This window comes from Tachysurus vachellii, chromosome 23 (genome assembly GCF_030014155.1).
Source record: "Tachysurus vachellii isolate PV-2020 chromosome 23, HZAU_Pvac_v1, whole genome shotgun sequence".
NCBI classification, from domain to species: Eukaryota; Metazoa; Chordata; class Actinopteri; order Siluriformes; family Bagridae; genus Tachysurus; species Tachysurus vachellii.
The window spans coordinates 9,534,386-9,550,404 of NC_083482.1; the positions used below are offsets into that span (position 1 = coordinate 9,534,386).

A 16,019-nucleotide genomic window follows, 5' to 3' on the forward strand; every position below is an offset into this window, starting at 1 on the left:
TCCCCCGGTCCAAAGACATGCATGGTAGGCAGAGGTGGGTAGAGTAGCCAAAATTGTACTCAAGTAAAAGTACTGTTACTTCAGAATAATATGACTCAAGTAAAAGTAAAAAGTAGACATCCAAATAATTACTTGAATAAGAGTAAAAAGGTACTTGGTGAAAAAACTACTCAAGTACCGAGTAACTGTTGAGTAACGTCTGATTTATTTTTTAACACGACAACAATCAGACAGACAAAAATACAAAATAATCTTTAGGCAATTTATGGCTCATCCAGTCAATAAAATAAATTTAAATTAATTACAAAATAGCTTAAATTAAAATAATTCAGGTAAACTCAAGTACTTAACAAATAAAATAATAAAAAAAAAATAAATAAATATGCACAAGTAACACAAATTTCCAAACCTTTATACTTTTTTACCAGGCAGAACTAGAACGAGGCAGCCCATAAATTCTCATAAACTGTGTGTGTGTCTCCAGTGACAGAACAGAAGGAAACACACACACACATTTCATTTCTTTTGTGTTGTGATTGTTGCACATTTGATGCCTTGATGAAAGGGCAATAATAATGAAATACATCTCTACTCCTTTAATTAATTTCAGGAAGCCTCTAGTACTTTCCTTAGTTTCATGTAAGCTAAAGCTTCTGGTTGCAAAGCTGTTTTTGTTTCTCAAAATATCTTCCTTCATATTCATCAGAACAAAGAAATTTATACAGGTTTGTAACAACATGAGAGTGAGTAAACGATGACAGAATTTTCATTTTTAGTGAACTATCCCTTTAAACATGTGTGTTCGGCGCTACAAGAAACGACACGTCTGACGTCATCTGTTTGTCGGCTCTTGCGGCGCTGAGTAAAGTTGAGCACATAAAAAAACTCGAAACAGCTGAACTCGACAAAACTACGTTTGATTGGTGAAACAGTCACGTGGTAGAGCCTTAGCGGAAGTTTCTCTATCTGTCAAAATAAAACATTAAAATTGATGCGTAGAATACCAAAGAGGTAAAAAGAAAAGTAACGAGATCATTGTAGCCTAATGTAGCGGAGTAAGAGTACAGTTTCTTCTTCACAAATCTACTCAAGTAAAAGTAAAAAGTATAGTGATTTAAAACTACTCCTAGAAGTATAATTTTTTTCAAAAACTTACTCAAGTAAATGTAACGGAGTAAATGTAACTCGTTACTACCCACCTCTGATGGTAGGTTGATTGGCATCTCTGGAAAATTGTCCGTAGTGTGTGATTGAGAGTGAGTGAATGAGAGTGTGTGTGTGCCCTGCGATTGGTCGGCACTCTGTCCAGGGTGAATCCTGCCTTGATGCCTAATGACGCCTGAGATAGGCACAGGCTCCCCGTGACCCGAAATAAGCGGTAGAAAATGAGTGCGTGAGTGAGTGAGTGAGTGAGAGAGTGAATTTGAAGACAGGGAAATGAACAGGTACTGTTTTTCCAGTCTTCAGCTGTACAGATATGGTACACACAGTAGCCTTGGCTTCTGGTTCTTGGCTGATATGAGTGTAAACTGAAGTGGTGGTCTGCTGTCATAATGTGTCTGCCTCAAGGCTCGGCATGTTGTGTGTTTTAATATGCTTTTAAAACATGTGCACAGCCCTGTACAGAAAACTCTACAGGTTTAGATCTGGGAGCTGACTAGACCATTTCAAAGCATTGATCTTCCATTGTGTACGTGGGCATGTGTGGACATGTTGTCATTGTGGTGAAATATTTATTTGTTGTAATGATTGTAATGATTTCTTACCAAAAACATCATTCTTCTTTATTTCAACGATTTAATATGACAGCTTTGTTTGCTCTTTGTTTGTCCATGTCTTGTTGTTCTTGTTATAAATGTTATTTTAGCACTATATAAATATGTAGGTATGAATCTAGGTATATGTGGGTTTAAATGTGGAAATAAATACCTATTATTGTCTATTATGAGAAAACTTTATTCTATTATATCATAATTGTCAAGAAATGACACATCTGATATGCAAATGATCACAGTGATTTAATCAATATGCAAATCAGTCCTTGAAATCATCTGCCAACTTTTAGATATTTTTCCTGCAAATATTATATTAGTAAAAACATAGATCTTGTCGAAAGCCAGAGAAAATAGGCAAAAGTTGTGTCCAAGATAACACAAATGGAGGTCAATGAGCACTGGGGGCATTGGGGAGGGTGACTGCTGGAGGAATATAAATTAATGTTTACTGAAACTGATGCTGCATGTTGCAATGCATAACCCATTCCAGTTCCCCAAGCATGGAAAAAGACTAATGTCGGCAGACTTTCATGTCATCACATTAACTGGCTCCATTCTTTCAGCTTTGCAGAAGGTTTGCAGAAGGTTTGCAGATGTGTTGTATGTCGTCTGTCGGACTGAGTTCATTACACTGATGAGAAACAAATAATTTCCTCTTGTTGATACATATCATTTAAGCTGAAGATGTTTTTGATTTCTTTAGGTTTGTTTCAGAGCCTGGAGTGTTCTTATTTTGACTTGGTTTTACCAAGTGATTGGTCTTGTAGACTTACCTCATTAGATTAAACAGTCATAACCTGTGTTTGTTTCCGAAAAAAAAAAAAGAAAGAAAGAAAATAAACTTTTTTTTTTTTTTACCGCTTTTAACAAGTTAAATGGTTACGTGTATAAGAGAAGGAAAGTATGTTGAGAAATAAAAAATACAGAAAGCATATAATAATACGTCTGTTTTAGTAATACTGCTACTACATTATATATATATATATATATATATATATATATATATATATATATATATATATATATAAATATATATATATATATATATATATATATATATATATATATATATATATAATGTGTGTTTGTGTGTGCGTGTGTGTGTGTGTGTACATAATCATTTATTATTATTATTATTATTATTATTATTATTATTATTATTATTATTATTATTATTATTATTATAAAGAACGCAGTCTTGTCATTAACCAGACAGACAGATAGAGAGGCGGAGAGAAAAGACAGTAGCTAGAATATTCGGGAGAACAGACATAATGTGGACTTTTTTGTATTGTGTCATAAATTTAATGTATTTCAGAGATATTTTACTTTACATGTATGCCTCAAATAGATAAATCTATAAAGGTAAAGTTGTGTGATAGATGTGTGTACATTAGTTTTCATTTTAATTCCACTTACAAGAAAAAAAAGTGTTTTCAGTGTATAGCAGAAGTCGGTATATATTGAAAGTATATATCTATAGACATCTAAAGTAAGCGGCTGTTCCCAGAGGATTCCCCGCGTTGTGTCTCTGTAGCCCCGCCCCCTGTGCTCGAGTCTCTGCGCTGTCCGGTAACGCGTGCTGATCTCTCGAAACTCAGCAGCTTTACACGCGCGCGCTACAAGAGGCTGTGAGGCAGAGCGCCACCGGAGCACCGCGCAGCTGAAGCCAAAAGTTCCACCAACGGAGTGCTGACAGAATCATAACGGATAACTGGAGGACGGGACACAATGGAAATGTTTATTAGAATGATTTCTGACTGGGATTTTTTAGTATGTTCGGCATTTTAAGCGCCTTTTCGTGAGCCCGCAGAGCGCGACACGACCCCGCAAATAAAACCATGATTTGGGCTGTTTTTATATCCTACTGCATGACTTTTGTTTTGGGAAATAAGACAGACGAGCGGACGCCGTTTTTCCATGGGCACGTGTTTGAAAACTCCCCGCCGGGCTCGAGGGTGAACGGGCTCAGCATCCCGGGGAGGCGCATCGACGCGCAGCGCTGGTGCTCCGGCTCGGGCGCGTACCTGAAGTTACTCGGGGACGGGAGCGATGACTTTCGTGTTTTTTCGCACCATGGACGCGGACACGTGCAGCTGAAAACCGCCACCGTGTTGGACCGAGAAGAGCGCGCGGAGTATGTTCTGGATGTGGGCCTGTGTTGCGCGAGTTGCGCTTCGGCCGATCACGTCGTGTCGCGCGTTGCGTCCGTGCGAGTAGACGTTCTCGACACGAACGACCACGAGCCAGCTTTTCGGCACGCGGATGTCAAAATAACTCTAGATGATGCCACCGCGCTCAGGTCGGTGATTTACAAAGTGGCAGCAGAGGATACTGATAGCGGCAAGAACGCTGAACTAATCTATTACGCGCTGCCGAGAAACGGAAGTTTCTACGTGGTGCCCAAAACGGGTGAAGTTCTCCTTGTGGACTCCATACTCGGTCTTGCGTCGCCAATAAAGTTCAGCGTCTTTGCTAGAGATCGTGGATGGCCGTCGCGCACAAGTCGCCACATGAAGGTGGAGATCAGTCCCCGCCAGTGGCCGGCCGCGTTCCCACCATCCTCCCGACTCCTGAGAAAGTCTCGCGCCGTTCTGGATCCCAGCGAGCCTGTTAGCGTGAGTGTGTCTGAAGACGCAGCCATCAGCTCTGTAATCATGAACCTGAACCCGCTACGGTTTCAGTCGGCTACTTTTGAACTGCTGTACCCTGAGACGGAAAGCTCTCCAGTCACTGTTAGCAGAGAAAGCGGGGATTTGGTGATTTCGAGAAGCCTGGACCGGGAGACTGAACCTGTAGTGGAGATTACGGTTAAAGTGCAGGATAAAAGAGGTAAAGCGCACATTCAGCGGAGTCCCTTTACCCTAATCTAGATCTCTATTAACAACCTGTGTGTGCCAGTTTTTCCCCATTGCCCCTTTAATGCGCAGAACGTTCACGGAGAACTCCCTGGTGTTTAATTAAATCTCTTCCACAGCTGAATCAACTTAAACAAACTTGAATATATCAATCCGGTCCTCATTTATGTTCAGTGGGAAATGTTTGGCCTCTTCTGGAGTCGCCTCTATGCTCTGATTTATTTGTTTAAGTGCATTGTTGTAATTTTGATCTGATTTCTTACAATATTTCCAGCATGAGTTGACAGAGCGTGAAGGGAAAACTGACAGGGTTCATCTTAGAGGTGCAAAAGTGTGGTGTGTTTTCACGACATATTTGGGTTTCACAGGAAATACGGGTAATACATCATGCCATGTTAATTAACACTCACAGTTAAGAGCTTGTGACCTGTGAACGGAAATAAGGCAGGGGAGGAAATCAGATAAAGTCACGCAGCTTCTGTACCTGCTGGGGATGATTTTAATTTGTGTTCACTGGAGTGTACAGTAGGTTCACATTCCCTTAAACTTCATACATTTGGTAAAAAAAAAACCTCCTATAAGGAAGACATCCCATTTATTGCAAAATCCAATTTTCGATTTGATAATGATATCAGAGCTCTGAATATCAGCTATGCGGTACTGACATCCCCACAGGCCCCAGGCTGAGTCGCTGCAAAGCTTCTGTTCCTAAGTTGTGCAAAAATAAGTGAGGTGTGGTTGAAGCATGCTGCAAGACAAGCTTTGTTCATGTGCATGTGTCAGTTCAAATTACAACATAAAATACATCAGGGAAGTCATCAATTATTAATATAAGAACTGTCAAATTTACTCACAGAACTCTTCCAGTAAAAAGTTTTCAGATGCTTAAAGGAAAGTAAAAATAATAATGAAAAAAAAAAAGAAGAAAATAAAGGAAAAACATACAGGAGGAGGCAAAAGACAAATCAGCATGTTTAAGTCAGGTTCAAATTCCAACAATTTTATTCTGTCTGATTAAAAGTCTTTCCATGTTCACTATGTTCAGATTTGGAACTGTAAATACATCAGATCTGTGCATCATATCTTTTTATTTTGGAATAAATTTTTTAAATGTAATTTCTGGAGAGAGTTGATTTGATGTTAAAATTTTGTACTGAATATGTAAAATTGTACCTTGATAACATTTTTTACATATTTGTTTTCCTCTTAATCTCAATTTTTGCATCGTATCATAGCAAAAATGTTTTATATTATATTACTGTACTAAACTAGAATGACTCCATATTCCCTTAATTAAAATTATAATAACTTCTTAGAGTTAAATAATTGGCTATCATTGAGTCATTTAATTAACATCAAACACAAGCTAATTATAATTCATTACTGATTATTATTGATTAATGAAGAACAAATTTAATTACTTATTTCTCAGGACTACTTATTACAACCAGTGTTAGCCTTGGCACAATATGAGGAATTTGATAGTGGCTGTTGGTGACCCTCAAAAGTACAGACATAAAATAATGACAGTATACATTTCATCAAAAAATAAATAAAGACCACAATATACAGAGTATGAGACATGTTAGCAATGTATATAAAGTGTGATTCTCTGCTGATGGTGTCAACACGAAAAGCTGAAAAATATCCACCAAATAGAAATCAATTGTAAAGAATGTTTCATTCTGTATAATCACCTGACACTTTTTTGTACTGATTTGCAGCAGGAATCTACAGTCAGAGACAGAAAGAAATCAGCCCCATTGTCACTTCTTCATACTAGTCATTGTTTGTTTCTTATATCCAGTGGTGGTGCTGTTGCACCCTTTAACATGATATCTGATGTGGAGGGCAAACTGTGAAAATTATACTGATATATTGTAATCTTTGATAGCTAGCCATGTTAGCCCATTTTCACAGGGTGTCCCTGCTGCTAAGTTATTATCAGCTTGTTGCGTGTATTGTAAGTAGAATAATCGATAGCATTTTTGTACATTCTGCTAGTCATAATTTAAGATGCAATGATGGAGCCATTAAGTACATCCTTTTGTTAATAATTACTCACTTGCTTACTTAATAGCCAGCTGAACACTGGCATGTTGACATGTCGTGTCACAAAACAGCAATAAAATTCATATCCATTCATCCGTGTAGGAATGGGACAGACCCGGGGCCTAATGCAACATGTAGTCTGAGTGTCTGAGCTTGTAGTCAGCGCGTGTTAGCTAAGTAGCATCAGTCAATAATTCAGACAAGACGCTGCATCGAACAGTACAAAGTGCACTGGGCACCTCACACATCACGACTTGCTTGTTTCTCTCAGTTGACTAGTAAAGAGGTTTTGTATGTGCACAACTCATAATTACACATGGTGAATAAACTTATATTCAATGATTGATTTCACCAAGTTTTTTATTTATTTTTTTAAAATAAGATCTGATTGAGAGATAGAGAGCTTTAAATAAGTATAAATTAAAAGCAACAAAGGAAGAAATAAACTAACAAACAAATAAATACTACCTTTAATAATTATTAAAAAAAGAAAAGAAAAGAAAATAATAATAATAATAATAATAATAATAATAATAATAATAGAATCAATATGGCTATATACAGATGTATTTTCTTTTTTCAGCAGTTGTTTTTGTGTTATTTACTTTGTTGTAACATTCTCCAAGTACTCCTTTTGGTATAAAGGTAGATCTGAAGGCCCCTCAGACATCCTGGTCAGATTGTTTAATGCCTTTTAGAATGAAAGATTTGGCCTGACCTTCCTTCATCTGCTAGCATTAGCTGTGTAATCCCATCTCATTCAGTTTCTCATTTCGTGTGGCAGTGCAGTTAGCTGGAGGAAACTGCTGATTTTCTTCAAGAGAAGATTAGTGCTTTACTGTCTGGTATCTGAAAGGGCCTCAGTCAGATGGCAGTTTGTAAATTAATCGTTCATTTGGAACGACTCAATAAAGTCATGGCAGGTTGACTTCAAAGTTTCCACACAAAAGCAAGCACTGGTTCTGTAAGATGTTTTGTGATCTGTATAGATTACCTGACTCTTAAGGTAACTGAATTTCTTAACTCGTAACTACTGTACTGTAACTACTGTAAATACTGTAAATTGGATTGTTCTTCGATGCGTACATTTAGCGCTGATTATGTTCCATAAAAACAAGTTAGTTCCCGTTATAATTTGTGTAACAACAGCTATAAATAGCAACAGCCACTGTTTTTATCTTCCTTGAAGTTAACATGACAAATAAAATGTAATTTGCCATGGTACTGAGAATCCAGAAAGCCATATGTCTTTAAACTATAGCTTTACCTCTGACTGTAACAAAGCACCGACACTGGAGAGTCAACAACTGACAACAATTTAAACCTTTTTTTTATTCTCTGCATGTGGAGAATTCTTGTGTAGGTTGTTACGCTAAAAAATTCAAAGAAATTTCAAAGATGCACAAACCTTGCAGCAAGCGCTACTGTCAGAGCTGCTGTTCTGTAAAGTAAATTGACACCCTTTGACGAGTCACATTCAAGACCCAGCAGCTCTGTGGAATGAATGCTATTAGCAGTTTTAATTACAGGGTGAATGTAACGAGGTTGTAGCCAGTCTATATTTTAAAAGTCGTTGCATTTAATTTATAAATTAGGTTTAAATAACATGTTTGCTATAGTTTTTTTACAGTGTGTATATTCTATCTATCTTTAGACATAGACAAAGCATTTCCAAGGTCTGCTAATCACCAATTTATGTTAGCTAAGATCAAAGAATAGTCAGTGATTGTATGAAAAATATTAGTCTAGACACATGATTTCTATAATGTTTGCAATGTGTCATGGTCAATAAATGTTACGTTGAATTCTGGAATGAGCTGAAGGCCAGTAAAGGGAGTAATATGATCTCTCTTATTTGCACCAGAATGTAGCCATGTTGTAGTATTTGTCAACTAGCTGCAGTCCTGCAACACATGACCATGATCCATTATAATACACAATACTATAGTAATGTATATTATGTAGAAATAAACTAATATGTTCATTCATTCATTCATCTTCTACCGAACTACCTCGGGTCACGGGGAGCCTGTGCCTATCTCAGGCGTCATTGGGCATCAAGGCAGGATACACCCTGGATGGAGTGCCAACCCATCACAGGGCACACACACACTCTCTCATTCACTCACGCAATCACACACTACGGATAATTTTCCAGAGATGCCAGTCAGCCTACCATGCATGTCTTTGGACCGGGGGAGGAAACCGGAGTACCTGGAGGAAACCCCCGAGGCACGGGGAGAACATGCAAACTCCACACACACAAGGCGGAGGCAGGAATCGAACCCCCAACCCTGGAGGTGTGAGGCGAACGTGCTAACCACTAAGCCACCGTGCCCCCCCTAACTAATATGTTTGCTTATGATATTATAACGGGGGTATGGTGGCTTAGTGATTAGCACGTTTACTTCACACCTCCAGATTTTGGGGGGTTTGATTCCTGCATCCACTCTGTGTGTATGTTTAGCATGTTATCCCTGTGTCTTGGGGGATTCCCCTGGGTACACTAGCTTTCCCCCTCAGTCCAAAGACATAGATTTTAGGCTAAATTCTTTAAATTGTGTGTGAATGGTTTGTAAGTGTAAGTTTGCGATTGTGCCCTGTGATAGACTGGCATCCTGTCCATGCTTTGTTCCGTGCCTTGTGCCCCAAGTCTCCTGGGATAAGCTCCAGGTTGACTTACTCATTAGCACAGCGGTGTCCAATCTTATTCGGAAAGGGCCGGTGTGGGTGCAGGTTTTCATTCCAACCAAGCAGAAGCCACACCAGAGTCTTTTAAAAGCCAAGAACAACTGATTAAACAGGTGGAATCAGGTGTGGTTTCTGCTCAGTTGGAATGAGGATTGGCTTGTGGATAAGATTATTAGGATAACCACTGCATTAGGATAAGCAGTGTAAAGATTGGTAGACAGATATCATAATACAGTATATTATACAAAGCAACTAATTTTAGTGGTAAACATAGGTTGTTATGGAGACAGTGTGAAACCATAAAAATGGGTCAAAATTGTAGCTGTACATTATTTAATAGGATAAATCTTGCTTGGTTTGAACAATATAAATAACTGTAAGTGAGTCATTATGCCCATCAGTACTGTTTACTTACCTGACAGAGGTTACAGTGTGATAGGCTAGGAGAACACGGGTATGTGATTTATTCAGCATGACTTATTACTGTTCATTATGGCCTGACTTCTAAATGCAAGACTCACATAAGTGCATATACCTTTATGTAGTCATCTTGTGTGCAAATATGGTTTCAGATTTTTGTCTCACGAAAATGGAAAAAATAGTAATAAGGAAGGATTATTGGTCTAATCAGTGCATGACTCACTTCAAATACACACAAACTACATATATATATATATACACACACACACACACACACACACACTGGAGCTCAAAATTAGAGAACAATTTATAAACAATTGAACAATTCTGAAATAATGTCATCTTCACTGCTCAACAGTTGAAGGAGTTTTTGTCCTGTCTATACCATGCTACCAGAGGTTCTCTATTGGGTTGAGATCAGGACCCTGGGCAGGCCATGTCATTATTTCAATGTTTTCAGTTTCAAGGAACTGCTTTACCTGATTTGTTGTGTGACATGGAGCGTTGTCCTGCATGAACACTGCGGGCTGATTGGGTGATGAACACAGGGAAGGAACTATATGTTGTTGAAGAAGGTTCTGATAAACATTTGCATTCACTCTGCCATGTAGCTGTACAGTACCTGTATAAGAGGCCCAACTCCTGCTGCAGAAAACATGCCCCAAACCATGACACTTCCTCCTCCACTTTTCACTGACTTCTTCACACACTTTGGGTTCAGTCTTTCTCCAGTTTGTCACCGAACATAATGTTTCCCATCAGACCCAAATAAATTAAACTTGCTTTCATCACTGAAGTGAACTTTGGACCAGTTCTCCTCTGTCCACACAACATGCTCCTCAGCAAAGCTTAGTCTAGCCATTTAATTCTTTCTGCTAATGAGAGGTTTGGTCACTGCAGAGTAGGCTTTCAGTCCAAATGCTCTTAAACCTCGAGACACTGTATGACGAGACAGATCCTTATCCTGTTCAGCGCTGAACTGGTGAGCAATTCCAGCTGCAGTGTGGAAACGATTGCCCATTGAGATCCTCCGCAGTATCCTGTCCTCTCTTGTATTTGTCTTCCGTGGATGACCAGCCTTCTTGGGGGACTTGAATGAGTTTGTGATGTTGTAAAGATTCAATATTCTTGAAATCACAGATTTGGAACGATCCCTTTGGCCTTCATCTGGACAACCTGCTGCCGGAGGCTTTCAGTCACTTTGAGTTAGTGAAACTGGAAGTTAGGCTGCCAGTTAAATAGGGGTTGACAGATAATCAAGGATTAGATAAGCGGTAGAAAATGAGTGAGTGAATGAGTGAGTGAGATAATCAAGGAAATTAGCACCAGGTGCCAGATTAACACCAATTACTGGGAGGTATTTGAAAGTGTTCTCTAATTTCGATCAGTGTGTTTTCTGCAAAATAATGGTTTTTGTTGAAATGCCTTAGTTATTTTGTGGAAAAGGTGTTCTGGTAGCATGGTATAGACAGGACAAAAACTCCTTCAACTGTTGAGAAGTGAAGATGACATTATTTCAGAATTGTTCAATTGTTTATAAATTGTTCTCTAATTTTGATCTCCAGTGTATATATATTCTGAAATAAACAAAAAACATTTCGATAGTGAATATACAGTGTATGTGTGCATGCCTTTGTGAGTCTTTGTTTTCTTAGTAGGATCTATCTATATATCTATCTATCTATCTATCTATCTATCTATCTGTCTGTCTGTCTGTCTGTCTGTCTGTCTGTCTGAGTATAACCAACAGGGTCTCAAAATACCTTAATTGCAGCTGGTTCAGTATTTGAATTCCAGTGCACATACCTGCACATCTGGGGGGCACGGTGGCTTAGTGGTTAGCACGTTCGCCTCACACTTCCAGGGTTGGGGGTTCGATTCCCGCCTCCGCCTTGTGTGTGTGGAGTTTGCATGTTCTCCCCGTGCCTGGGGGGTTTCCTCCGGGTACTCCGGTTTCCTCCCCCGGTCCAAAGACATGCATGGTAGGTTGATTGGCATCTCTGGAAAAATTGTCCGTAGTGTGTGATTGTGTGAGTGAATGAGAGTGTGTGTGCGCCCTGCGATGGGTTGGCACTCCGTCCAGGGTGTATCCTGCCTTGATGCCTGATGATACCTGAGATAGGGACAGGCTCCTCGTGACCCGAGGTAGTTCGGATAAGCGGTAGAGAATGAATGACTGAATGAATGAATGAATGAATACCTGCACATCTAGTTTCAACGGTATTTTAAGTTTCTGTCAATTTTAATTGAGCTAAAATTTTGTGAGTGAAACTTATTTTGATGTTTTAAATGCTTCCTTTTCTAAATAATCCCACAGGTTTTATATGGGTTTGAGGTCTGGTACAGGGTTCCATTATCTACGTCAGACAAATTGTACAGGGATTTGACTCTATTCACCCTCCAGCTGGCATCCTGGAACATGAGAGTGTTAGTGTTGAGTTCATCAGTTGAGTTCATCAACCATTTTTGAGTTTATCAAGCCATTGCCTGGCCAACAACTAACAGTCTGTCAAGTTACATTTGTTTAGGTGTGCAGCCTGCTGAAAGTATACAATAAGACATTAATTGTTAGATGTAGCCATTTTTTTTGTCCAGAGAAATAAAATTTACAACCAATTTAATAGGATAAGTATCCTTAATTGTTCAGTGAACCCTGTTGTAAGCACATCAAACTGCCTTCACAAATGAATGGAATCCAGCAGACTACTATAAAGGATCTTGCAAAAAGTGGATAATAAAAGTACTCTTAATGAATAATATGAAATACTTCATTTTTTCTTGATTTATTCATAAATATTCATGAAGTGTTAAAAATTAGTCGCAGTCACTGACACTACACCAGGGGCTCACATACTTATTTTAAACGTTTCAGGCTTAAAACCTCAGGATATCAGAGAATGTGCACTAGTGTCTGACTGACTGAATTTATAATTATTATATTTGTTAATATTTGTTGTCTTTCTGTAATGATTTGGCACTGCTGTTACGGTCATGTGCACGGTCATGCCAGTAAAGATTAATGCAATTGAATTGAATGGAACTGAATTGAATTGTCAGACTGTGTGTGAGAGAGAGAGAGAGAGAGAGAGAGAGAGAAAAGTTTGCCTGTCATAATAAGATATCTGTCCAGTAAATACTACACCGGCATTGTCTTCAAGACCCTATTGTAATCATTTATATATCCTAAACCATCTTACTCCTGTCTTTTTATCTCAGTCAATGCACCATTCTGTCATGTTATCTAAAGGGACACTGAGTGATGGGTTGCCAGTACCTCACAGTGGCACCTGTCAAAGCACTGAGTGAAAGGTGTTTATTTGCATGACTCCAGTATATGTCCAAGCAACAGAGCCTTCAATCACCCTGGAAGGCTACAGACACCCTGCAGCAGACTGCCTCACTCGTTTGATAAAACAGACACTGGAGTTTTCAACAAGAGAAAGGATTACTGACACAGAGCATCAGAGCTTTCATTTTAAAACCTCAGCATTTGTCCAGGGCATCGGAACAGGCATCAGTGGCACAAATCTGTTAATCTGGTTTGCACGAGCCAAAAGAATTATGGAAGCATATGGTAGGGTCTTCTGTCAGGAAAGCAAAAGCGTTAAAGTGTACTCTGTGACTGAAAGGGTCATGTGGACATGTACAGATGGAGCCGATTACACATGCTCACACACAGTAACGCAAACTTGCTTCAGCTCCCACTTACACACTCTCACTCACAACCACTCAAACTGAATGTAGCACGAATAGACACACCAGCAGAAGCACTAACACCATGCAGCATATGTCCCAGCGTACAGTCACACCCCACAAGTCTCCTCTATCCATCTTTTTCTCTCTCTCGCTGCCCATCTTTCTCTTTGTCGTCTCTGTTTTATCTTTATAAAGAGACAACATCTTGGCATTTTCCCTGCATGGAATATTGCTGCCATTATGTGACTGACAGTTTGCTGTGTGGGTAAACTGTTCAACACACATTATGGAAAGCCAAACATCTCCAAGGTTCCTGAGCTCAGGTTACTGTCTATATGGAATGTTCTCCAGGTTCTTTGGTTTATTCCCACCTCTATAAAAACTTCCCACCATGTAGACAAGCTACTCTAAATTTCCTCAAGTTGCAAATGACTGTGTATGTACTGTATGTGTCTGTGTGGGATTCAAGGAAGACTGTAAAGAATCGTGTTATGGGTGTTTCTGGATAAGCAATGGATCCACTGTGACCTGGCCAGGATAAATCTCTTACTGTAGATTAATGGATTAATGAGTACTCTAGACAATAATGACTGGTATAAAACTAATGAAATAGCTGGACTGAATGAGTAGTTAATGAGTCAGAAAAATACAGATTGTAAGGATTAAGCCTTTGCACTAATTGTGACTGGGCATTTTCTTTACACATCTCTATTTAAGAACGTTGCGCTCGGATTGTTTTTCTGTACTTGTCTGTATAGCCCTCTCACATCCCTATGGCAGTTTTACAAAAGGAAAAACAATCTGTGATATAATGTACTTTTAAGAATAAGGTATACCTAAATTACCTAACAAAAAAAAAAGAGCTTGCAGCATCTCATCAATATAAAATTACTGAGTTTTGTTTATTTGTGTATTCGCTTGCAGGTGTTGGAAAAAGGTGTCATGAGTTCTCACTTTGCTTCACTATTCCTATAGAGATGTACCCCATGAACTCGTGGTTCTATTGTACTTCTGATTCTGTCCCTGTTCTGTCATTGGTTTGTTAACACTCTGTGTTCACCTGTTTGTGTGTTAGTCCTTCTATGCACTTCTTATCTCAGAGCAGAGTAACATTCATTCATTCATTCATCTTCTACCGCTTATCCGAACTACCTCGGGTCACGGGGAGCCTGTGCCTATCTCAGGCGTCATCGGGCATCAAGGCAGGATACACCCTGGACGGAGTGCCAAGCCATCGCAGGGCACATACACACACTCATTCACTCACGCAATCACACACTAGGGACAATTTTTCCAGAGATGCCAATCAACCTACCATGCATGTCTTTGGACTGGGGGACGAAACCGGAGTACCCGGAGGAAACCCCCGAGGCACGGGGAGAACATGCAAACTCCACACACACAAGGCGGAGGCGGGAATCGAACCCCCAACCCTGGAAGTGTGAGGCGAACGTGCTAACCACTAAGCCACCGGAGCAGAGTAACACTTGGAGGAAAGTGATGTCCATCTGTTCCAACATCCATGAGCTACGATTGTGCCATTCCTCCCACCCAAAATCTACAGCCAATCTTTCCATGTTGGATTTTTGGCTATGAATGACATCATGAGTTATTATCATTAAGTCCATGACTGATTTTCATTTATTGATGTAGTTTATAATTCCACATTTTGGCTTCGTCATTAGTTTCCATTCCTCATTAGTGAATATGGACTCTGACTATTTCGCTTTTTATCCCTTCTATGATTATGATTCTTGGATTATTTCCCCTCCCACCCAGCAGAGGTCACACTCAACAGAATTCAAACACAACCTACAAACTTTAGCACAACCTGATCATTTTATCGTATAGAAACTTTTCACTTTTTGCAAAGTCTTGTTATTCTGCAGCTGAATAAGTTGTATATACGGATTGTCTTCAACCCTTGGATTTTTTTTTATGACCTGTTGTGTTTTGACGTTTGCCTGTCTTAAAGAATTGGATATTTGGACTGTGTTATTCTGTTTGCTGTTTATTTGTATTTAAGGCTGTGTTACACTTATATTTCAATTACTATCAAATATCAAACTGATATTAAGAGCTTACCTCATACTTTACTTTACTGTCGGTGGCTCTGATTTTTAAATTTTTTTGTGAGTAGCTCTACGTTTCTTTAAAAGTGAGCATATTCTTGGCCATGAAAATAATGAAAATTGTGTGAATTGTATTGGTTTTGCTGATTTTTTTTAAATGCACATCACAGTATTGCAATGGGGGGGCACGGTGGCTTAGTGGTTAGCACGTTCGCCTCACACCTCCAGGATTGGGGGTTCGATTCCAACGCCTTGTGTGTGTGTGGAGTTTGCATGTTCTCCCCATGCCTCAGGGGTTTCCTCCGGGTACTCCGGTTTCCTCCCCCAGTCCAAAGACATGCATGGTAGGTTGATTGGTATCTCTGGAAAGATTTCCCGTAGTGTGTGATTGCGTGAGTGAATGAGAGTGTGTGTGTGCCCTGCGATGGGTTGGCACTCCGTCCAGGGTGTATCCT

General features: G+C 39.4%; 1 protein-coding gene across 1 annotated transcript in view; it reads left to right on the forward strand.

The window, feature by feature from the left end:
• The first annotated feature begins 3,424 nt into the window (after positions 1-3,424).
• The window catches only part of si:ch211-186j3.6 (neural-cadherin), a 240,406-nt gene continuing 227,811 nt past the window's right edge, over positions 3,425-16,019 (forward strand). The window contains exon 1 of the mRNA XM_060858990.1: positions 3,425-4,607. Coding sequence (XP_060714973.1) covers positions 3,617-4,607 — 991 coding nt within the window. The 5' untranslated portion in view covers positions 3,425-3,616. The remainder of the gene's footprint in view (positions 4,608-16,019) is intronic.